The 24,424-nt window shown below is 40.5% G+C and overlaps 1 protein-coding gene across 3 annotated transcripts in view; it reads left to right on the forward strand.

Annotated features, from left to right (window-relative positions):
• Positions 1 to 771: 771 nt before the first annotated feature.
• LOC308087349 (homer protein homolog 3-like) overlaps positions 772 to 24,424 on the forward strand; it is a 77,987-nt gene continuing 54,334 nt past the window's right edge. For 2 of the 3 annotated variants that reach the window (XM_080431128.1, XM_080431129.1), the window contains exons 1-2: positions 772 to 1,257; positions 5,328 to 5,382. In XM_080431128.1, the coding sequence (XP_080287254.1) occupies positions 5,360 to 5,382 (23 nt within the window). In that variant the 5' untranslated portion in view covers positions 772 to 1,257; positions 5,328 to 5,359. The remainder of the gene's footprint in view (positions 1,258 to 5,327; positions 5,383 to 24,424) is intronic. The other variant, XM_080431130.1, reaches the window with a different exon arrangement.

The raw sequence follows: 24,424 nt of genomic DNA on the forward strand, positions 1-24,424 counted from the left end.
ATGTACTCAAGTAATGTACTTGGTACAGTTTTGAGGTATTCTTACTTTACTGGAGTATTTTCAAATTTCTATACTTTCAATTCTACTCCACTACATCTCAGAGACAAATATTGTATTTTTTACTCCACTACAACTATTTGAAAAGAGAATTATTATTACAAAACATAAAGTAACCACTTCTTCCGCCCTATATACTGTACATTTCGGCCATTTGAAAATAGCTGCTATTTTCAAAATATATTTTTTAACTTGGGAAATGGGACATTCTGCAGGAGGAGTACTTTAACTTTTGGTACTTTAAAGGAGTAGTTCACCCAAAAAAATACTTATTTTCTATCAATTACACACCCCATGAAGCCTTGAATTCATGGATTCTTTTTTTTTTTGTCGCATTCTCAAGCCAATAATTAGATGACCGGGTGTATTCCCGGTAGGAGACACGAAGAGTCTACTTTGTGTCTCCTACCGGATACATTAGCATCTTTCCGCCGATAATCAGATTATTGGCTTAGGAATGCGACAAAAACAAAAAAACATCCATGAATTCAAGGCTTCATGGGGTGTGCAGTTGATAGAAACTAAGTAATTTTTTGGGTGAACTACTTCTTTAAGTACCGTACATCAAATTTTTTAGTTGGTTATTTGACTCTGCCACCACCTGAACCCGCCACACGGTGGCAATGATGTGCACATCCACACATACACATCCATGAATGGGACCAGACAGCATACAGTCCATAGTGATCTGTCTGGGAGCGCAGCAGAGCAGAGGAGGAGGAGGAACCAACACAACTACAGAAGTGCTGAAGGCGATTTCATTTTGTGCAACTCGACACAGTTCAGTTCAGTGTGTTGTTGTAAGCCGGGGACACACTTTCCGTCGATACTTCCTCACCTCACATTTAACTACAGCGTTAACAGGAGTCACGTTGCACACAGAATAGACGCGGTTTTGTCCTGCTTGCTTGTGTCTGCTAAAACAAAGGAGCGGACGGGGCTGTAACGTTACGTTATTTACATTACTACAACATCAACAACACAACTCTACTTCTTGCTCTAATCTGGAATTGATTTATTATCTCCGGGGGTCTTTTTTTCCATTATAACGAAATGTAAACGTGGAGGAAAGAAGACGGGGATCCGTTCAGAGACTTAACTAAAGGAGATCTGGGGAGGAATCCAGTTGGATCTCCTACTGTCTGGGTGGTTGTCCCATAAAGATCATCTTCCATATCTTCTGTCTACATTAATAATGGGGTGAGTTGAACAGATAACTATAAATGCTTCTTCTCTTCTGTGTTTTATTAAGGCTGAATCGTGCGGGGCTTTAGTGTGTGTGTGTGTGTGTGTCCCGTCGTACGTCGGTGTCGCTTGGGTGAAAAATAACTGATTTGTACAAGCAAACAAAAGTCGTTTAGATCACTGTTTCCCCCAAACACTGGGGCGGGACCCATTTGTAGGGCGCGGACACATTTTTTTATGGGCCACGATCAAATATCCCTTTTCTCTGTTTCATAAAATCTATAGAAAATGTTCAGGAAAAAAATATGTTTCAAAGAAATTCATAAAATCAAAGAAATTCTTGCATATTTTATTTTTTAAAGTAGTGAAAATAGCAGATCTACAAATTCACAATGTATGCGACACATTGTGAGCTTGTAGATCTGCTATTTTCACTAGTTTGGGTCCCTTGGAGACAAAATTTCAATTTTGGGTCTCAAGTTAAAAAGTTTGGGGACCAGTGTGGTTTAGATCATGAGAGACACCTAGCCCCTACGGAACCTCTCCCTCCGCTAAGTAGCTCCGAGCTACTTAGCGGAGGGAGGGAGAGGTTCCGTAGGGGCTAGAGAGACACCCTGGGTTTCCTGACATGTCACTGAAAAGGAGAAGTGGGTTTTGATTTGTCACTTTCTGTTTCTGCACAATAATCCTCAGGATTAACTCTTGAAAGGGCACAAATAATGTAACCATTTGCTGCCCTCTCAGAGTTTAAATGTGATAAAAAAATGTTGTTACTGTGTATTGTGGGTTTTGCTTTGGCTTAATAATACTGGTGGTTCTCAATTTGCGGTCTGGGGTCCCGCAGGGGTCCTTTAGGGGCTTCCAGTGGGGTCCCCACTCCGCATATGTAAGTAAAAACATTAATACAACATACAAGATAAGAAGGAGTCACTCTTAGATCCGTTTCACTCTTTAGATCCGTTTCACAGTCGGATGGACAGACAGACAGACAGACAGACAGACAGTCAGTCAGTCAGTCAGTCAGTAAGACTATTTTATTTTTCACAGTAGATGCTTAGCCTACCTACATAAAACAGAATGATACAGATTTTTACCAAATACTACAGGAACACTTAATAACATGGGTCACACAACAGACATTTGATACCCACAGTCAGATCATTATTATCATACCAAATCATATCTAACAATAAACATGTTCAGAGAGAAAATCTTTTTTTAAATCAAATTGTGGAAATATTGCGAATCCCCGGATTAGATCCTCTCCCATTCTCACACTCAGCATTGAAGTTGTTCTCTAAGTGGGGTCTGGGGACCCCCAGGCGTCCTTGAGGGGGATTCCGAGGGGTCCCCAGAAAAAAATGTTATTACATAGCATCACAATCATTTTAACCCTATAGGCTATTTGAAATACATCTTGTATGGTTGTCCTTGCCACAAAATATTTTCAGATGGGGGTCTGCGGCCAAATACTTATTCATTTGGGTGTCCTTGACATGAAAAAAGTTTGAGAACCACTGGTGTTGTGTGTGTGGAATTTATGGAATTTATGTCGGCGGGACTATTAATGTCATCAATGTCAATTGTATTTTCGACGAGAGAACCTGACCTCATTTCATGAGTCTAACATACATGACGATGTGCTTTTCCACGCTGGCAGTTAAGTGACCGCAGGATTAGCTTTGATATCCAGGACTGTGGTTATATTTATAAATGTGATTGCTTTAATGCATTACTGTTTATCCCATAATGGTGCAAGAGCACAGTCAACACACACACACACACACACACACACACACACACACACACACACACACACACACACACACACACACACACACACACACACACACACACACAGTCAAAACACACACACACACACACACACACACACAGACACACACACACACACACAGACACAGACACAGACACAGACACACACACACACACACAAAACAGCGTATTGATTTGCGGTCTGTTCCAGTACAATACTAAACATAAAATAGACAAATTACATTTAAAGGGGTAGTATGTAACTTTTCCCTGTGTTTACATAACAAAACAAAAATGTTTTACCCATCATTCCCCTCATTACCAGCAGTCATCAGCCACTGGAGTAGTGTGGTGGTTAACTGCAGAAACACACTGCCCTCGCGCTGTATTTTGATGTTGTCACCGTTTGTTTGGGTAGACAGGGATGTTTTGGGGCAGCCAAAACAAACAGTGAAAACACCAAAATATGCATGCGTGCGTGTGTGTGTCAGTCATAGCCAGATAGAGTAGCCTAACCTTTAACCACTTAAACGATATATAGTTAGTTGACCGGAGTCCCCACACGGTTCTATACTAGTTCCGCTCCTTTTTTCCCCTTAAAAGAGTCACCCAAATAATGATGTATTTTCTATCAACTACTCACCCCATGAAGCCTTGAATTCATGGATATTATTTAGTTTTTGTCGCATTCCTGAGCCAGTAATTTGATGACCATTAGAGACTCAAAGAGTCTCCTACTGACCAGCCACCCCGTCATCAAATTATTGGCTCAGGAATGCGACAAAAACAAAAAAATCTCCATGAATTCAAGGCTTCAAGTAATTGATTGAAAATAAGTCATTTTTTGGGTGAACTACTCGTTTAACACCAAATCTCTTCACCGAAAATAGCTAATCTACAAGCCCACAACGTGTCGCAACTCGATGTTATTTTCGCCCCCAGAATAAGGACGCTAGGGTTCAAGTGGTTAATATAATAAACCCTATTATATTTGACCGCGGTCCCCCATAGCTCTATACTTGGTTACTATACAAGATTTTTTAAAGCTAAGCCTGAAGGGTGGGAACCCCTATTTGTAACTATACCTTTCAGGACGGGAACCACTTTTGGGGTTCCTGTTGCTATGTACAGTATATAGCAACACACATGCTTTGTAATTCCTGAATAAATATTTGCTTTATTTAGTTTTTCAGAAAACTTAGGTCAGGATTTAGAAGGCGTTTTTAGAATGGGCCTCAGGTCTAAATGGGTTAAAGCTTTTTTAGCATAACGAAGAGTGCCTTGGATTCTTTTTGTTTTTTATATGGATGTTTTTCCCACTTCTGAGCCAAAGAGCAGCGTCTAATAATTATTTTACAAGTCTTGAACGCTGTAGCCCTTCTTTTCTCTATTTTTATCTCTATTTTTATAAAACACGTTGTTAATGTGCAGTGTGTTTTTCTTCTGCGTGGTCAGGTGTACGTAAATATGGAGTGTGTTTCAGTGCTCAGGCCGCTGCATGTGAGGCCTCAGTGAAGATAATGTCATTAACCCATTAAGACCGGGAACGCATCTGTCATTTTTTTGATTTCTATTAAAAAATAGCAGATATACAAGCTCATAGCGTGGCACCGAGTGCAGCTCTACGAGCTTGTAGATCTGCTATTTATATATTTTTTTATCGTGAAAGTTTGAATATATATATTTTTTTCAAGCGAACATCTTTAACTCAAATCTTTGCTTCTGGGGGACGGGGAGGTCCCTGGAACAAAATGTTTTCAGATGGGGGTTTTCATGTCCTTGACATGAAAATGTTTTAGCACCTCTGATATTATAGCAACATACTTTTAAAAAAAAAAACAGTTTTTTGAGTGAACAAATGTTCACTTTTGTTCACAAACATATATCTTCAAAGATTTACACACATTTTCACGATTGTTCAAAAATAGCAGATCTACAAGCTCATAGTGCGGCGCCGCGCTATGAGCTTTTTGCTATTTTTCTGCTATTTTTGAATAGCCAAAGAAATCTTAAGATGACACAGATGCGTTCCCGGATTGAATGGGTTAACAGTGATAGATCTATGCTGCCTCGTTGAATTAATAATGTGATGAGAGTTAGTCCTGCGAGAGAAGAGCCTGCGGGAGAGCAACGCGAACGGACCGCAGAAGTTGCTGATGAGCCACTTTGTCTCTTATGCCTCACAAGGGTCTGTTTGACCCTGAGAGAAATCATGAATTGTTCTGCCGGAATAATAAACTAACTTTGTTTAACTGAAAGAAAAACGTTGTCCCCATTTGACGTTCTTCTCCTTCCTCCTTCTTGTGCTGCAGAAAAGGAGTCGTCTAGGACTAGGAGGTGTAAAATGATTCCGCTACATCGAGAGAGGTACACCCGCTGGGTGCTGCTGCTGGCACCCCGCTCTGTGTTGTGCTTTTTTTTTCATCTTGTCAGTTCCGCCATCTCATTCCTCATTAGCTCTATCTGTGTGACATACTACGCTGTAACCAGAGGCTATTATGATTTTATGTGGTCACAATATTTATTTATTTAGTAGCAGTAGAAGTACCGGTACCAGCTCTGTGGTCTTGCAGTTAGAGTATTCGCCCTGTGACTGGGATGTCGGGATTCAATCCCCGGCCGGGTCATACCCGTTTCCTGTTCTAATTCATTTTTCCCATAGCTTAGTTTGATTGGCTCAGCAGCAGATTTGAACTGGAAACACACGTGAAGGTGTCATGTGATTCCAGTTAAAATCTGCTTCTGAGCCAATCAAATAAAGCAAATGGAAAATAAACTGGATCAGTAAACAGGTATGCCACCTTCTGAAAACTGGGACTACAGTTATGCACAGAGCCGATTGGGTTAAGTGCCAGTGTCATACTAGCGTCATGTCCAGGGGGTGCACTTGTACATCATGTGACCTACTAGCATCATGTCCAGGGGGTGTACTTGTACATCATGTGACCTACTAGCATCATGTCCAGGGGGTGTGCTTTTACATCAAGATGCCTCACGCTACAGAAACAGGATATATTAGATCCTGACCTATGGGCTACATGGCTCTGGAACCCTTGCTCCTCAAGGCTACTTACTTATTTACTTGTAGAAGGAACGACTGTGAACCACAATACTATGGGCCCTTGAAGCCTGACTTATACTTAGTTGTGTGACACTGTCACACGCTGACATTGGCAGATCTACAAGCTCACGACACATCGCGAAGCAACTTTCGTGAGCTTGTAGATCTGCTGTTTTTGGCATGAGATAGTTTAGGGTTTATCCAGGTGTGCAGAATATTCCCAAAAAAAATTCTCCGGACATAGAAAGTGTTTATTTAAGTGCCAAATGTGGAAGGGTGATGATCTAGTCTTTGGAGAGGATGTCCTGTAATCAAAAGGTTCACAGGTTCAATCCCCACACCAGCCCAGGTGAAGGGGGCTCAGCGCCTATTGTTAGTCCTGTCTTAGTGTCCTTGGTGAACGTGTCCCCCTCTCATTAGTGTCTGTGTTGGTCCGCCATGGGGCTGAAGTGTAAATATGTACAATACAAATATTTACAGTACACAGCAATGCATCAATGAGTGCACCCCCTCTGTAAACACATTCTGCATCTCTCTCTCTACAAATAAGGCATTTCTGGGGTTAACTTCCTAGTACATATACCATTGCTGTCAGGCAGAAACCTCTTATCTCCATATTTTTGTGTTTTTTCGTAAATTAATGCCCTGCTCGATCATAGTAAACACGACGTGGCGCGTTTTGAGCTTATAGATCTGCTACGTTTGCAATTTTTTTATCCTGAAAAGTAACTGTTTTGGACAAATGAGGTTTCCACCCAACAGACGATATGATGTCTAGAAACTCTGATTTATCATTTACCAATGAAACATGGCAATACATAACATGAAAATATGATCATAATGATATGTCTGATCACAATGTTGGCAATGTTGCAAAAAATTTTATACCTACACCCTCCTGGAAGTTGTGAAATAAAATATTTTCAGAATCAACTTCATTGTCACATCACACAATTGCAAGTGTGAAAGGGAACAAAGAACAGGTCAAATAACAGGAGGGCACAGCCAAATCAAATATACTATGTCTGTCCAGTATACAGGTGCATGTAATGATAATTTTTAGCAAATCGTAATATGGAAGGCAGAATTACTTCTTGTGCCAATGGAAACATATCTGGTTAAAGTTACATGATCACATAAAAACGTGTAGATAAAATTGGGCTTAAGTGGTTAATCAGATCAGAAAATAAATTAGAATATATGACATATCTAAAAGAAAATATAAAAACAAGCTTCTCGACAATCAAACAAACAAGTAATTGGTTGCAGCCCTGCATGCAATGGAAAAGCAGCACAATAGGCCACTGCTGCATTGTGCGGGAAGTACAAGGTCACACTGTAGCTCCTGTAGAGCATCTACGTGTGTTTGTTTGTGTGGGAGGGGGTCATGGTGGTAGAGCATGTACTTGTGGAGAACTGTGTGTGTGGGAGGGGGTCGTAGTGGTAGAGCATGTACCTGTAGAGAACACATCAATCATCAGGGCTCAGGAGATCATGCTCCATTAGAGGAACATGATGTCATGAACCTGTACGCTCCATGCTGAGAAGAAAAGGCTCAGTGCACTGCTGAAAAGTCATGGAGGACGTACTGCCTCCTAGAACGCTGGTTCTCAAGCTGTGGGCCGTGGCCCACTGGTTGAGAACCAGTGTTGCAAGTGGGACCCCAAATAGCTGGCAAAAAATATGTTATTTATAATATAACATTAATACAATTTTTTATGTTAACACATCCACCGCCAAGGGCTAATCTCATAATGTACTCACCAGTGCCAAGGTTTTATTGTTGTTTTTTGTTTTTTTCAGGTCGCCATAGGCCCCGTTAAAATCCTTTAGATTGCCCGATCCAATGTTTGTAAACAACGGGCACATGTCCTGGTGTCTACTCGTCGAGACCGCGTGTCAAACGGAGCCGCCATGTTTGAGTTCTGATCGTTTAAGTTAACATGGGAAATGCGAGGATGAAAAACTACATGTCCTGTACAGCTTTTACAGGGGTTTATGTGTACGACTTAGAATGGAGACAGACGGGAAACAAAAAACGTGATCGCACTTCCGGTCCGATCGGGTGGTGTTACACTGAAAATGGTCCCCCTAGAAAATTAAAAAAAAAAAAAAATTCGAAAAAAAGGAAAAAGCACCACAGCCCGTAGGCTACGGGATTGGCGCTTAACCGTTGGATTTAACGGCCCGTAGAACTACGGGCCCGGCGGTAAATGTGTTAAAGGACGACCTCACCCATTTTCTTCATAATAGGTCCTCACTTATGCTCATAATAATATGGTATCATTTTTGTCTACTTGGTCTGTGTCTCAGAGGAGGGCTGTGGACATTTCAGAAACCTGCCTACCAGTGACATCGATTGGGAATCCAAGCTACCGGTAATAGAAAATCTGCCTAATGATGATGTCACTGGTAGGCGGGTTTCTGAAGTGTCCACAGCCCTCTCCTATGAGATACAGACTGTGTAGAGAAATTTTTTTTATCATTTTATCATGAGCATTAGTGAGGACCAATTAAAAGAAAATGGGTGAAGTCATCCTTTAATGTTAATGTATTCATTTGTAGTTTAGTGTAGTTCATTTAAATTGATTCATTGAATGTTTTATTGACATTTGTGTAATTACAGCAATTAAGAACGGCAAGTGGATGAGACACAAAAAAAAGCCAAAGGCTTAAAGTTTCTATTGTGGTCCATTAAACATGCAACACTCAAGCAACTAGAGTTACTATACAAACAACAAAGTGCAACTAACAACGATACACACAATATAAAATGTCAAAATATACAATTAACACTGAGGATATTTTACTGTGTAGCTATCTTCAGAGAGGGTGTATTCATATACAGTATGTGTATTGTGTATACTGTAAATATAGTAGGAGCAGTTGATCTACACAGAACTCGTAAACAGGTGTGTGTGTGTGTGTGTGTGTGTGTGTGTGTGTGTGTGTGTGTGTGTGTGTGTGTGTGTGTGTGTGTGTGTGTGTGTGTGTGTGTGTGTGTGTGTGTGTGTGTGTGTGTGTGTGTGTGTGTGTGTGTGTGTGTGGAATTTGCTAAATAGACATTGTGAGGAAAATTTTATGGTTACAAATATTCTTTTAGTTAGGATTAGGAAAAAAAATCAGTTTGAGGTTAGGATTAGATTTGTAGAGGTTAGGTTTAGAGGTTGGGGTTAGAGTTTGCCTATTTTATACATAGCAGTGGTAGTAGTCGATGTCGCACATGTTGTGAGCTTGTAGATCTGCAATTTTTTGACTACTTTTCAGCTATTTTCTGCTTTTTTCTATGCTATGAAGTGTAATAATACAAGTGTACAGTATATGTGTATTACTATACTTGTGAGGGCCAAATGTCCCCACAAGTATAGTAGAATTTGTTAGGTTAAGGTAATTAGAGCAAAACATGATTTATATTTTTTATGCATAGTTGCGTGCCAGTGTCATGCACCGAAAGATAGCCGATCTACAAGCTCGCAGCGCGTTTGTGAGCTTGTAGATCTGCTATTTTTTGGCTCTAGGCTTACAGTTAAAAATACCAAAAAAATGTAAGCATGGCATTCATAAAATTGTCATCCTAAAATGTTAATGTCCTCACAAGTATAGTAATACTAACGTGTGTGTGGGGGTGTGATTAGTTAATGTGCTGCATAATGCCATGGTGTGTTGATCATCTGTCCTCCCAACAGTTCCAAGGACAAAATACTGCTTTGTAAAGCTGGATTCATGCTCCATTGCACGACGGTGTCGCGCACCAAAAATAGCCAATCTACAAGCTCACAATGTGTCGCATCCACCGCCGTGCGATGAAGTATACTATAAATCGGGCTTAACACTCTGCTCTGAAGAAGACACCCAGTTCTATCACTTCTCCCTCTGTCTTTCCCTCCCTCCCTCTCTTTCCTCTACTTCTTCCCTCTCTCACTTTCTTTCATTCGGTTTTCCCCTCCCTGCCCCCCCCTCCTTCCTCCTCCCAAAACAAAACAAAACCCATTCTGTTCACATTTTCATGTTGATGTGATGACATCCCTGCAGTGACTCATGGTTCACAGACTGACCGCCATCTTGGCTGACCCTCAGTCACTGTGCGGCTTAGGAATCGGACCATATATGAACATTTAATGTCACCATTATTGTGGCCAAAATAATGTGGATTTACGATATTATCACGATAATGAAAATATGCTTAAAACTCTTAAAATGCCTCTTTTGTCAATGTTAATCAATTGAAGCATTCATATTCTGTGGGGAACATTCGCCAATTTTTTTTGCAGATCTTCAGGCTTGTAGCTATTTTTGGAGATTTTTATAGATTTGGTGTAGAGGGGAAAAAAGCAGGCCAAGTACAGAGCCAACTCAGTTCTGGTCCAGACCGGATATGCAGCTCAGCAGAAGCAAATTGATCCCAGTGTACACGTTTTCACTACAGTGCCAGAATTTTTCCAGCAAAATAATTAGCATAACTTGCTGCAATGGGAGAGGTCGTTTTCACATGCCCTCCTTGGCAGCCAAAGTTCTGGTATTGCCTGCTAAGCCACCGTTTTCATTTGTTTATTTTCTACCGGTGAGCTGTAAGCTGATGGAGGACAATTTCACCATAAATTAAAATCTCTGAAATACGATTATTGTGAGTGTTTTTTTATTGCGATAAACGATAATAAGGCCCTTTCGTTGCTACTGTTCAACATGGCCCGACATTTAGAGACTAGCAGTGGTGGACCTGGGGTCCACACATAACATACAGACATTACATTAACACAGACAATGACATTACAATTGATAAAGTCAGTAGTCTTTCTTTCAGACCTATGTTACCCACTACTAAATCTCTTATTTCCTCAGTTCCCAGAAATTGGATATTGTTACTTTTGACTCTAGGAAGAGATCCCCGGGTGTAGTTAATAGCAGGGACAGTTTTTAGGTCTGCTGATGATACATTTCAAACTGTTTAATAATTGAAAGGGTGTTGAAAGTGTCAGTGCATTGAAACAATGTCAGTCATTTGTCTGGCAGCTGACATCTCTTTGCTTTAACCAGCCTGTGAAACGTTTCTGAGCACTTGTTATTTTTCATAATGATATTTTAGATGTGTCACCTGTGAGTGCAGTTTAGATGAATTAATATTCATAACAGAGAACGCCTGCTCACAGAGATATCGTTGCTGTGACGGGTGTCACAGCATATGTCCAAAAATAATAGCTTTTCAGGAAATGTAAAACAAAAAAAAGAACCTGTGTTCCAGTTAGTAGTTATTGTTTAGTCACAAGCTCTCTATGATTAATACTTTTCATCGGTTCAATATTTATAATACCCACAGACACACTTTCACTTCGAAAAACCTCAGAAATAGCCGATCTACAAGTTCACAACGCGATGCATTGTGAGCTTGTAGATCGGCTATTTTCGCTACTTTTGTGTAACACTGTAGTATGACGAAGTAGAGCTTTTGTTTACGAAAAATCAAATCTATTTAAAAAGTAGAAATATGGAGTTTTGAAGTTTAATCTGCCCGACAGCAACAACATGTTGTCCCTGAACCTCCAAGCACCCTCCAGGTCAGTCTTTTGGTGAACACGGCATGCTGTTTTTCAGCGCCGCTTCAACTCGTTTAACTTTTGTGTTCTAATATCCTGCTGCGTAGTTGTCATGTTTTTCTCTGTGTGATGATGTCTCATAGTATGGTTTGATGTTGTAATCCTTTGCAACGCTCACCTGTTGCCAGCCACACACACACACGCACGCACGCACGCACGCACGCACGCACGCACGCACGCACACACACACACACACACACACACACACACACACACACACACACACACACACACACACACACACACACACACACACACACACACACACACACACACACACACACACACACACACACACACACACACACACACACACACACACACAGGTTTGCACAGAAGAGAACTCCATCTTTCCAATTATCTTTCTTTGAATATCCGACCTTCCATGTCAACTTGTCTTTAACTTGGACAGCATTTTGAAGCACAGCAGTAAACGGCCTCAGCTTGGCTACAGGTGATATTTACTACTATTTAGTAGGGCTGGGCAGTATATAAAAATCACACCCTGTGTGAAGTGGGCGGTGTCTTGCTAGCTAATCACAATACTGAATGGAGTCAACCAATCATGTTCAAAAAATAAATACATTTATTGAAACACTCTTTATGATGGACGAAACCATAACTTTAAAAAAACAAATCTATGTTTTTTTTAAAGTTATGGTTTCTTATATAGGGCTATGCACATGTGTCATGTGACACTGGCCAATCACAGTCCTGAATAGACTGTGATTGGCCAATCACGGTGCAGGGTTAGGCGGGGTACTTTTTGGCCAATCACAGCGCAGGATTTGTTGTACAAATATCCAAACCTCACTTATAGGGGCGGTTTCACCGCCCAAAAATTATATCCATATCAATATTGTGATATGACATAAGTCTGGTCTTTCCTGCTTTTAATCACTTAAGCCTTATTTTGTACTTTAAAAAAACCGCACTGTAATGTGTTTGTGAGCTCGTAGATGTTCAATGTTTTGGTATTTGTGGACATTTTCGCCTATAATGACTTGCCCAAAATAGGTTGAAAGTTGTGTAAGTGTTTTTCGTTTGTCCTCTACCCTGAGCCATCCCACCCTAGCATAATGAGCAGGGGTTAGGTGAGTCCTAGGTGTGAGGTCTATCTAGTAGTTGTCTGAATAGTCTGTAGTTTTGATTTTAGTGCCTTTTTGAGGTGCAGGAGTACCACGAGGTCCATGCATAGTCAAAATGTCATTGGATGGGTGCTCCAGCTAGTGTCCTCAGTGCATCCCTACTGACCAACGAGGAGATCCTGCCCAAAAATCCTATTCTTTGGTTGAATTTCTTGATTACTTTTGTTGCCATTTTATCACTGTAAAGGTCGCTATCTAAAATACAACCCAGATAGGTAATCCCTTCTTTCCTTGTGATAACATTGTCACCCACTCTAATCTAAGCGGACTTCGCAACTCGCTTGAGCTCGCTCGGCGGTGCCTCTCGTGGCTCAAGTCCGCTTCAGACGGCGCGCCTCCGTCGGGGCTGTCCGAAAACAAGCGCTCCCTTACATCTCGCCTCCTACGAATACAATATTAGCATCCAGGGCAGCTCCCATGGGGGAGACAGCTTTCCCTGACCAGCCTGTTCCTTTAACTTTGTTGTATCAGAGTAGTTGTGAGCCAGCAGTTTGTCCATGCAGCGGCTGGCCTCTTGCTATTTTAGTCTTCAGTTGTCCAGTGTCAGGTTGCTGGTCTGGGTTTTAGACAGACTCAGGAATGTGCCTGGCTGCAGGGTGTGTGTCTCTGTCTGCCCGCTGCGCCCTGGGAGGGAGGGAGCAGGAACCCGGGCTCCCAGACACTACCTTAACCACTTAATACCGTTGTTGAGCAGAGTCCCTCAGGGCTCTATGCCTGTGTCTTTTCTGTTCTGACCCTACATTAAATATATTCGCTGAAAATAGCCAATCAACGAGCTTGTCGATCTGCTATTTTCTGCGAAAGCTTTCCCCACAATACGGACGCTGGGGTTTAAGTGGTTAAAGCATCGGTACTCAAAACTTTTTCATGTCAACGGACCCCCAAATGTACGTATGTATCTGGCCCCCCATCTCAAAATATTTTGTGCCGGGGGCCCCCATACAACATATATTCTAAAATCTTTTTCAATATTCCTTTCAAAATAGCAGATTTCAAATAGCTGGTGTATATAGGGTTAAAGTGGGTGGACATATTTTGATGGAGACCCCCTGGAACCCCCTCAAAGAGTCCTGGGGGTCTCCGGGCTGCTTTAAGTAGTGATCTTTCTAGGTTAAAACAAAAAGGGTTTTGTTAAAAGGTTCTAGCCAGTCATTGTTATAGTGTGTTTGTTCAGTAACAGGGGTCTACATTTACAGGTGGGATACCAATTTTATCCAACCGGAGCGAGAACCCATTTATCAGCTTCAATTTTATGGTGTTCCCAATTCCAATTTTGTCTGCTCGTTATTATTTTTTTCATCTCCTCCAATTTCACTTGTTTTTCTTGTATCCTGTATGAGTTCTTTCCTCTCCTGTTGTCATCTGCTATACTCGAATAGCCAAAGTATTAAATAGTGCTTAAGTGGTTGATGCATACATCAACCACTGTTGTATTAATAATCTAGATCTGCAAAGTTACTAATAACTAAAGCTGACAAGTAATTGTAGTGGAGTAAAATGTGCAATATTTGCCTCTGAGATTTAGTATAACGTACAATAAAATGGAAATACTCCAGTAAAGTAAAACTACCTCAAGTACAGTACTTGAGTAAATTTACTCAGTTACTTTCCACCACTGCCAGTAAAACGCTGAAATCATTTATATTGAGAGTTGATGAGAGTTGGTTTGAATTGGTCAGGAGTCAGGAGTCAGGACATTTTGTGCTGTGTAGCGATAAATACAGATCAGGGAAATGATGCAAAAAGGAACAGAAAAACAACCCAGCCTGGGCTGATGTTTCTCTGCAAGAAAATGAAAGGTTTCCAATGGCTAAGTTCTGTTCTGTTATGTACTGTGAGTTTGGTCCGTTTAGGAACTCAAAACAAAGCACTGAAAGCAGATATCGTGTCGGGTGGAAACCTCATATGTCCAAAACTGTTACTTTTCAGGATTCAAATTGAAAAATATAAAAAGTAGCAGATCTGCAAGCTCTAAACGCGTCGCTCTGCGCCGCTCTACTTCCTGAGCCACTGACAGAGAAAAGGTGTCACACCTGTTTGAACTCAAACTATGTTCGCAAATCGTTTCCCCAAACAAAAATGTACACACAAAAATTTGATATTATGTTATATTTCAACTTTTTATGTTTATATTAAGAAATGAATGCCCTACTTCGTCATTCTACAGAACATTATTTTAACCAATCTGTATGGTAGAGTATGTTAATACTTTACCATAGTACATCTGCAGAGGTTGGAGGTGGTCTCCCTACTCTTCCGTTGAGAAGTGTTATAACCTGGTGTCGGGTAGTACTGCCTGCAGCTCATAAGCATTTTTAAATTTTTATTTTTTAAATTAAGATCAAATTAAAAACAAATTGCAAACATAGTAATTAACTAACTGTTGGCTGGTACCTACTTACTGTTATCATCCTCTGGACTGTGAACATCTAAAGTATTAGCAATAATTTACAATGTAATTTAAATTACACAAATGCAAGGTTGGGTCCTGTAAGTCACCCTTACAGGACACCCTAGTCGAGTAATTAAGAGTGCCACAAATTGACTAGGAGAGCAGGTAGACATAAAACTAAACATCCATCTAAATAACATACTGTTACATACAGTATGTGGACAAGTAAACAACAAATACATCTATATAATTAACATAACTAACATTTAACACATGTAAATAGGCAACAAGTGCAGATGCAAAAGAAATAAGGATGGGGTGAGAACTGAGAAGGAGCCTGAAGAGATGAGTTTTCAGACTGCGGCAGAGGTTGTCACACATTTTTGGATATTAACCATTGTCTTGTATTAAAATATGTATTATTTTCTAACATTCTTTAAAAATAATTCTCTGAATAAAGAGCTTTAATTAGGCTGATGCTGTCTTCTGTATTGCACTCAATGTAACTACTTAAACCCTATATACTGTGTTGACCAGGGTGGGTGCTATAATTGGTCCCCTCCTTTTTTCCCTCTACAGCATCACACAAAAGTAGCAAAAATAGCAGATCTACAAGCTCACAACACAACGCATCGCATCGCAGATCTGCAATTCTTTCTATTTTTGTGAAAATGGCTAAATATGCCAGACGAGTTTTTAATACAATATTTACCTAATGAAATATGTTTATATGACTAAATAATAACTACATGGGATCTTTTTTCCATTTCCTGAAAAGTAATGGTCTTGGAATTGCAGGGTTTCCACCGACAGTGACTATACAGTATGTATGACGTATGACGAGTAGTTATACTAGAGTTAGGAGAGGTACTTCTGTAGCCTACTGGAAGTTGGCACAAGAACGTTTGCAGACAGACACACGCACGCACGCATGGACAGACAGACAGACAGACAGACATAACACCGACTTTTAAATGGCTATCCCCCTGTAGAGTCCGCCCTGTCGAAACCACCATGTTTTCATGGTTCATTCAGAGTTTTGAACTTAATCCCCCGATGAGTCACGCTGCTCATTGCTTCTGTTTGTGTGAAGATAAGGTAGATAGAGTCTCCCGCAGAGCTCCTAGTCTTTGAAACTAGCCCATGTCGGCTGCACTGCTGTGGCAAGTCACCAAACAAACTGACTTGGTCTGTGATTACACTGATGATGATGGCTTGTAGATGAAATACGTCCGTTTGTTTGTTTGCCCTTGATAAATAGACATTGATGGTTATGTGTGAGGCCTGGAGTCTCAGCAGAGTCAGACTGAGGATTAGAGAGCTCAAACTTCATGTTGTTCACTTGGACAGACAGAGCCCAACTCAATCCCAACACCAGGTTCTGTCCATTAACACCATGAAGTAAAGTGAAAGTATTACGCGTAAAACTGGGCATGTAAAATACACAAGCTACTGGCTGCATGTTCTACCCACATTACTGGGTGTAGATTTTCCATGTACACTCTTCTATGTTCAAAAGCAGATCTAAAAGCTCAAAACGCATAGATCGGCTGCTTCCACTATTAATCTTTTTTTTTAAAGTATAGAATAATTAAATATGTATGTTATTTGTCATATCTGCCCTGTGCAACTTCTTTTACAAAGCCTACAAAAGTCAAAAAGATTTTTTTATTCATAATGTTCCAATGTTCAAGGACAGAAACACAGTTAAATTGTTAATTGCAATTATTAATCATCAAGATTAATGTCATAAATAATCGTGACAGCCCTAAGTATAATACTGATTCATTGAGGAATATCTTAATAATTTAGTTTGTTATTTAAATGAGTGAATATTGATGATAAATACAAATTATTGAATGTGATTTTTCCAAGACACATTATATGGACTACAGTACCAATTACTTATATTTTATATGGCTTAGATTTCACTCCCACGTTATGACCTGTTTTACATCACTTATATCCATGCCTCAGTAATTCAGAAATGAGCTTTTATATAATGATGAGATATACAATATAATCTATTTAATCCTGTTGTAGTTTTGCTGAGCTTGCATACTGTGTCTTCTACTGTTGTACTGGGAGCTGACCAGTACAACCACAGTCTTCTGCTGTTGTACTGGGAGCTGACCAGTACAACCACAGTCTTCTGCTGTTGTACTGGGAGCTGACCAGTACAACCACAGTCTTCTGCTGTTGTACTGCGAGCTGACCAGTACAACCACAGTCTTCTACTGTTGTTATAGGTGCTGACCAGTACAACCACAGTCTTCTACTGTTGTACTGGGAGCTGACCAGTACAACCACAGTCTTCTACTGTTGTTATAGGTGCTGACCAGTACAGTCTTCTACTGTTGTACTGCGAGCTGACCAGTGCAACCACAGTCCTCTACTGTTGTAAACTGACCACCGTGTGACCAGTACAGCATTAGTATTCAGCCACTTTCACTTTCATTTAGTAAATGTTTCTAAAATAGCGAAGATCAGCAATGTGTTCTAGTTTTGTGTGACACTCTTATACGGTGAACAAGGGCATTCATAAGCAACTGAAATGTAGAGATACAAGATTTCTGCCCGACAGCGACCACACATTGTCTTATTTTTTTTCTAACTATAGAAGCAGCTCCCTGTAACCAGGAGTGTCTGTTAAAGAAATGTCAGTGATTCCAACTCGTTTCAGATGAGAAACCTTCTCTGCTCCGCAATCTGCTGCCAGAAAGATTTTCCTCATGAAATGCGTGTCTACTGGGATGTTGTATTGATCGGTGTGATAAATCCTGGATGTTGTATGGGGGTGGGTGCCAGTAGCTCAGGAGGTAGAGCGAATGGAAGGTTCAAGGTTGTGCTTTATTGTTACATCTTGTGTTCAGGTACATGAGAGTAAAACTGATTGTTTTGTTCGGCTTTATACTAATAGAATCATAAAAACAGATCAGCATCTGTACAATGTGTACGTATAAGCTTGGCACATTTATATATATACCATCAGCAAGCATTTATCAGCTGCCACAGTACCTTCTTCTTCACAGTATCTTCTAAATTGTCTTCTGTTTGGTGGAAACCTCATATGTCCAAAACTGTTACTTTTCAGGATTCAAAAGTATCAAACCCCAAGTTTCGAGCTTGCGGATCTGCTACTTTTGATGATTTTGTGTGATGCTGCATGTTGTACGATGAAGTAAAGTGTTAATTCACAAAAAAACACAAAAAGTTAGAATTATGCAGATACGGTAATTGTTAGCAACAATAATATACAACAGCTCAGGTAGGAACAGTCAAGCATATTAACGTGTATAAAAGGACACAAATTCAGTCCAGCAGATCTTTGTATTGGCACAGTAAGTCTGCCTGCTGTCTTACCTGTGTCCTTTCTCATCATGTTTGATGAGCATAGTCATCGACGGTAACATTTTCTCCTGTCTCTGATCCTTCAGAGGTTTTTAGCAGACACTCTTACCCAGACTGGAATCAGAGAAAATGGCATAAAACCAAGTCAACAAATAACAGCGTAAATGGTCACCTAAGTAGAGTGCTCACTGCTAAGAGAATAATTTAGTGCTTCAAAGAAACTAGGATATCAAACCATTCGGTAAGGCAAGGTTATTTGTATAGTACATTTCAACAACAAGGCTATACAAGCAAGTCGTTTTGAACAAAACATTAACTTCATTAAGACAAAGTGCAAAATAAACACATTATGAGAGGACATTTGGATACAATTCAAAATAGTTAAGACACTAGTAGAGGTTCGTTAGAGTTCGGACCACTATGCGAACATTTAGCTGGGGACTCCCTGGTACCCCCCAAGGACCCCACTTTGAGAACCACTGGTCTGGATGGTTCATGATGTAGCAGAAGATCAGAAATGTATTTGGCCTTATTCAATGCTTTATAAAAACCAACAACAGTATGTATCAATTCTCTTGACAGTCAGACAGACAGGGAGCCAGTGTAAAGTGTGTTCTGAATCAGCTGCAGTGGTCTGATCGATTTGTTTAGCTGGTGTTCTTCTGTTTGCTGTTACAGTAATCTGACAGTGAGGCAGTTGCATTCAAGACACCTTTCTGTCTGTTCTAAGTAGAGGAGGACCAGATGCGTTCAAAAACGTGTCTTAAATTATTTTCTAAGCCATTGGATGGCGAGCCAGAACACAATCAATGGCTAATTGAGGACTGAAGCATGCAACAAATCACCTTTATATCGTTGCTGTCGGGGCAGAAACCTCGTATCTCCATTTTTAAACTTTTTCGTTTTTTCGTAAATTAACGCCCTACTTGATCATTACAGCGTCACACAAAAGCATCAAAAGTGGCAGATCTACAAGCTCGTAGAGCTGCTACTTTTGCTCTTTTTGGATTTGAATCCTGAAAAGTAACAGTTTTGGACGTATGATGTTTCCACCCGACAGAGACGATACACAAAAATAGCTATATTGCTATAAAAGTTAATAAATAGATATGTGTGTGGTATAAGTATGGATAAAACTGTGTGCGTAATCAAATGCCATACAGTAGGTGCTGATAGAAATGCTTGTGCATTCATTTTGTGCAGGCACCATCCTTGAATGTGGCACTTGGATGATCTTTAGTTCAAAAAAATAAAAAAAACTATCTGTAGACGGTCATACTCCTTTTTCAACAAGAGCTCTTTCATACTACTTCAAGGTTTCTTCTTAGAGCAGAGAGAAACAATGTACTGCTTTAAGGCATATGAAACACAGATTTGATCAGTTATCTTTTTAAACATGAGAGACGTTTTTTTTTTTCATCCACATTTTTAAAGAGTTAAATTCAACAGTGAAAACAGAACGTTCAAAGAAGAATGGAAAGAAAACTATGCGTTTATCCTAACCCGGTTTCATCAGTACAAAGCCATTTGCTTTCCATATCCTACCCTTTCAGTGCTTTATAAACCAACAGTAGTATTTTGAAAGCAATTCTCTTGACAGTCAGACAGACAGGGAGCCAGTGTAAAGTGTGTTCTGCATCAGCTGCAGCAGTGGTCTGATCCATTTCTTTAGAAATGAGCTGGTATTCTTCTGTTTGCTGTGACAGAAATCTGACAGCTGAGGCCATGAGAGTTTTTGTTGCGTTCTAAGTGTCTGGTTCGATCTAGACTGAGCGAGGACCAGACGTTCAATAGCTAAGCTCTTGCTTAGGGATGTATCGATACTATTTTTTCTTCCCGATATCTATTCCGATGCCCACAACTTGCGTATCGGTCGATACTGAGTACAGATCTGGTAACAGTGTGTAATTTAAACAAATCTAGGACAGTGGTTCTCTCATAGTTACAGACCCTTACAGGTCTGTAACTATGCGAGTGTAAAAATGGGGGTCCATTTGGTTCCATTTGTACACTCGCAGAGTTATGGGGTTCCTTGAAATTAAAAGGTTTGAGAACCACTGATCTAGAATAAATAGAAATTCCATTAGTAATTGTTAAAGTTAGTAAAATAATAATAATAATGTTAATAGTACAGTAAGAGTATAAAACAGTAGTGAAACATCAACTGAAGCATTCACAATATTACTGTAAATGAAATATCATCATGTGATAAATCGGATTGGCATTGACTGGCATATTCGCCGATACCGATACCAGCATTTTAAGCCGTATCGGAACAACTCTAATTTCAGTGGTAGACAACAGGATGTTCACTGGCCCCATTTGCCACGCTCTGAGTGATATTGGTAAATTATGGTGTAAATTGTCCTTTTCTTTTCTTCTTTTCTTCTCAAAAGTTGTTTGTTGGGAGTCCAGTAGGCTATGTTTTGTACATTTAGCTGAATCAGCCCCCATACAAGATTTGAGTTGGATTTTTGCTGGGGAAGGGGGACCCCATGGAGCCCCCTCAAGGACCCCTGGGGGTCTACGTACCCCACTTTGAGAACCACTGGGTTATACTGCATAGCATCTCCTTCTTTCGGTTAATTGTCATCAGGGTTCGCCACAGTGTATCTTCTGTTTCCATCTGATTGTGTTGTTCTCTGCATCTTGCTCGGTCACTCCAGCCACCTGCATGTCCTCTCTCACCGCATCCATAAACCTCCTCTTTGGCCTTCCTCTTCTCCTCTTTAGCCTTCCTCTTCTCCTTGGCCTTCCTCTTCTCCTCTTACCTGGCAGCTCCATCAGCATCCTTCTCCCAATGTAGCCCTCATCCCTCCTCTGCACATGTCATGATTATGACATTTTATAAGACGATTTTGTTACACAAATAATTGCGATTAACGATTGGATTTTGTTTTTGTCGTAAAAATAAAGATTCTGTTTGGCTTTGAAGTTGCACAGGGCAGATATGACAAATAACCAAAATTTACAAAGAAATGACTTATTTGAACGTTATTAGTGGACATAGCCGATCTACAAGCTCACAACGCATCACATCGTGACTCGTTGTGAGCTTGTAGATGTGCTATTTCCCCAAAAATGTAAAATGTTTGAAAATACACGAAACATTTTCAACATGGAAACGATTATGATGATCATGCAATTATCTAAAATAATTGCGATTATGTAATAATTGCGAATGTGACAGGCCTACACATCTCAACCTTGCCTCTCTTGCTTTCTCCTCAAACAATATATAGCATATTCGTTTCGCTGCTTTTGTGCTGCTGTGCTTTGTAAATGTGCTAGCGTGACTTATTATTATGGACATAATAACAGGGTTCCACTCAGGTTAATGAGTTTAGTTCACATTTCTCTGCGTCACTGGCCCTGTTATGTGCCTGTATTCATGCATGGCAGGGTAGCAGGGAGTTCAATTCAGACACAACGGGGGGAGGGGGAGTGTTTATATGATCTGAGGAAATGAACAATAATCTATATGGACACCATGCAGCCCTCTCACTGCATGTAGGCAGTGGTGGAAGAAGTACACAGATATTTTTTACTTGAGTAAAAGTAGCAACACCACCATTTATTTTATAGAAAATACTCTGTTATGAGTAAAAGGCCTGTATTCAAAAATATTGCTCGAGTAAGAAGTGTACAAAAGTATTGGCTTCAAAATATACTTACAGCACCAAATGTGAAAGTACAAAAATTTGCCAACCTTTTTCGAAAATCTACAAGCTAATAACATGCATGATGTGTTGCGTTTTTGAGCTTGTCGGTGGGCTATTTTCCAATTTGCCGAAGTAATTGGTTAATGTATGTATGTTTTTTAATAATTATCTAAATCTGCAAAGTAACTTGTAAAGTAACTTGTAATTAAAGTGTGTAAATGTAGTGGAGTAGAAGTGTAAATTATTGAATTTGAACATCGTCTCTGTCAGGTGGAAACTGGAAACCTTATATGTCCTAAACTGTTACTTTTCAGGATTCTAATTCAAAAGCATCAAAAGTAGCAGATCTACAAGCTGAAAACGCGTCGCTTCAGACCGCGTTTCGTGCTTGTGGATCTGCTACTTTAGATGCTTTTGTGTGACGCTGTAGTATGATCAAGTAGGGCGTTAATTTACGAAACTCACAAAAAGTTAGAATATGGAGATAGATAGGAGGTTTAAAGTAAAATTATCTCAAAATTGTACTGAAGTACTGTACTTACGGTTACTTTCCACTGCTGCAGTTAGACACAGCGGGGGAGGGATGAGTGTGTATGAGCTGGAGTAGATGAACAATAATCTCTGTGTGTGTGTGTGTGTGTGTGTGTGTGTGTGTGTGTGTGTGTGTGTGTGTGTGTGTGTGTGTGTGTGTGTGTGTGTGTGTGTGTGTGTGTGTGTGTGTGTGTGTGTGTGTGTGTGTGTGTGTGTGTGTGTGTGTGTGTGTGTGTGTGTGTGTGTGTGTGTGTGTGTGTGTGTGTGAGAGAGAGATGCATGTGTTGTATGTGTGTGCGCGTGTAATGCATGTGTGTGTTTTTTTTTCCTGTGAAATCCTACCCTATTGGAACATCAGAAAATCCTAATGGACATTTTGACAAGGGACTGAATATTCCCTTTCAAATTCAAAGGGTAATATGACATGAATAGAGCAATTTCATTTTCCCAAAACTAAGTAACATAGGGCACTTTTTTAAAACCACTTTCACCCTGGTATCCCTATTTTGTGCATTCAGGCAACATTTTCAAACGATGTATATGTCAAGATTTGAGAAAATATCGGATATCTAACCTACAATCCCGATTGTGGCTGAAGAAAGCAACGACCAAAAAACCCACCAAAAAACCCGACCAAAAAACCCGCTGTTGCCAGATCGTGCGCGAGCAACAAGCAACCTTTAAGCGAGCAACAACCAACCTAACACACAAAGCTGCCCACTGCGCATGCGTCGACGCACTTTCTCTAACCAATTTACACCCACTTCACGCTTACAAAACCTGGACATGGCAACGTCGCTCATCGTTCTGTGATTGACAGCAAAAGCTGGCCAATCAGGTGGCGAGTTCGAGTGAGCCCGAATGGCTCCGAGTGCAGCCGACAAAAGACGAACGCCAGCCATTGTTTTGTGCGAGTCAGGGTGCGAGTGCCTTCATTTCTTACTTTAGCTTATAAAACGCTCTCAAACTTCTTCTCTGAGGCACGGAATTTACTTATAACATATCGTTTGGATAGAATTTAGTTGTTTCACTTCATATGTGTGCTCAATTATTCATGACAGAGCCTATTTAAAAATAAAAATTCAGAGAACCGGCGACAGAATTTTCGCTGACGGACAGAGAGAGACAGAGAGACATAGAGGGAGAGGAAGAGAGAGAGAGAGAGAGGGAGAGGGAGAGGAAGAGGAAGAGAGAGAGAGAGAGAGAGAGAGAGAGAGAGAGAGAGAGAGAGAGAGAGAGAGAGAGATGAGAGAGAGAGAGAGAGAGAGAGAGAGAGAGAGAGAGAGAGAGAGAGAGAGAGAGAGAGAGAGAGAGAGAGAGAGAGAGAGAGAAGGAGAGAGGGAGAGAGGGAGAGAGGGAGAGAGGGAGACGGAGAGAGAGGAAGGACGGCAGGAGGCGATGCGCTGTTAAAAATTTAAAAACTTTTTTGGGGGAAATTTTTATCCCACGATTTTTGAACCCCAAAATAAGCGAGCCCTTGCTTATTTTTGCGCGGACGTAATTTGTTTGTCATTGTGGTGAATGTTTGTGTGTGCTGCTGATGTTTGTTGTGTGAAGCTTAATGTCAGAGTGTTTGTGTTGGAGCGCCTCAGTGCGGCTGCAGAATTCATGTGCAACATCTTGCATGCGTGGCTGTGGCTTCACAGTTTTCCTTCGCAGTGTCTGTAGGTCAC

The sequence above is a fragment of the Gymnoscopelus braueri genome (assembly GCF_963280865.1).
Source record: "Gymnoscopelus braueri genome assembly, chromosome: 6".
Classification (NCBI taxonomy): Eukaryota; Metazoa; Chordata; class Actinopteri; order Myctophiformes; family Myctophidae; genus Gymnoscopelus; species Gymnoscopelus braueri.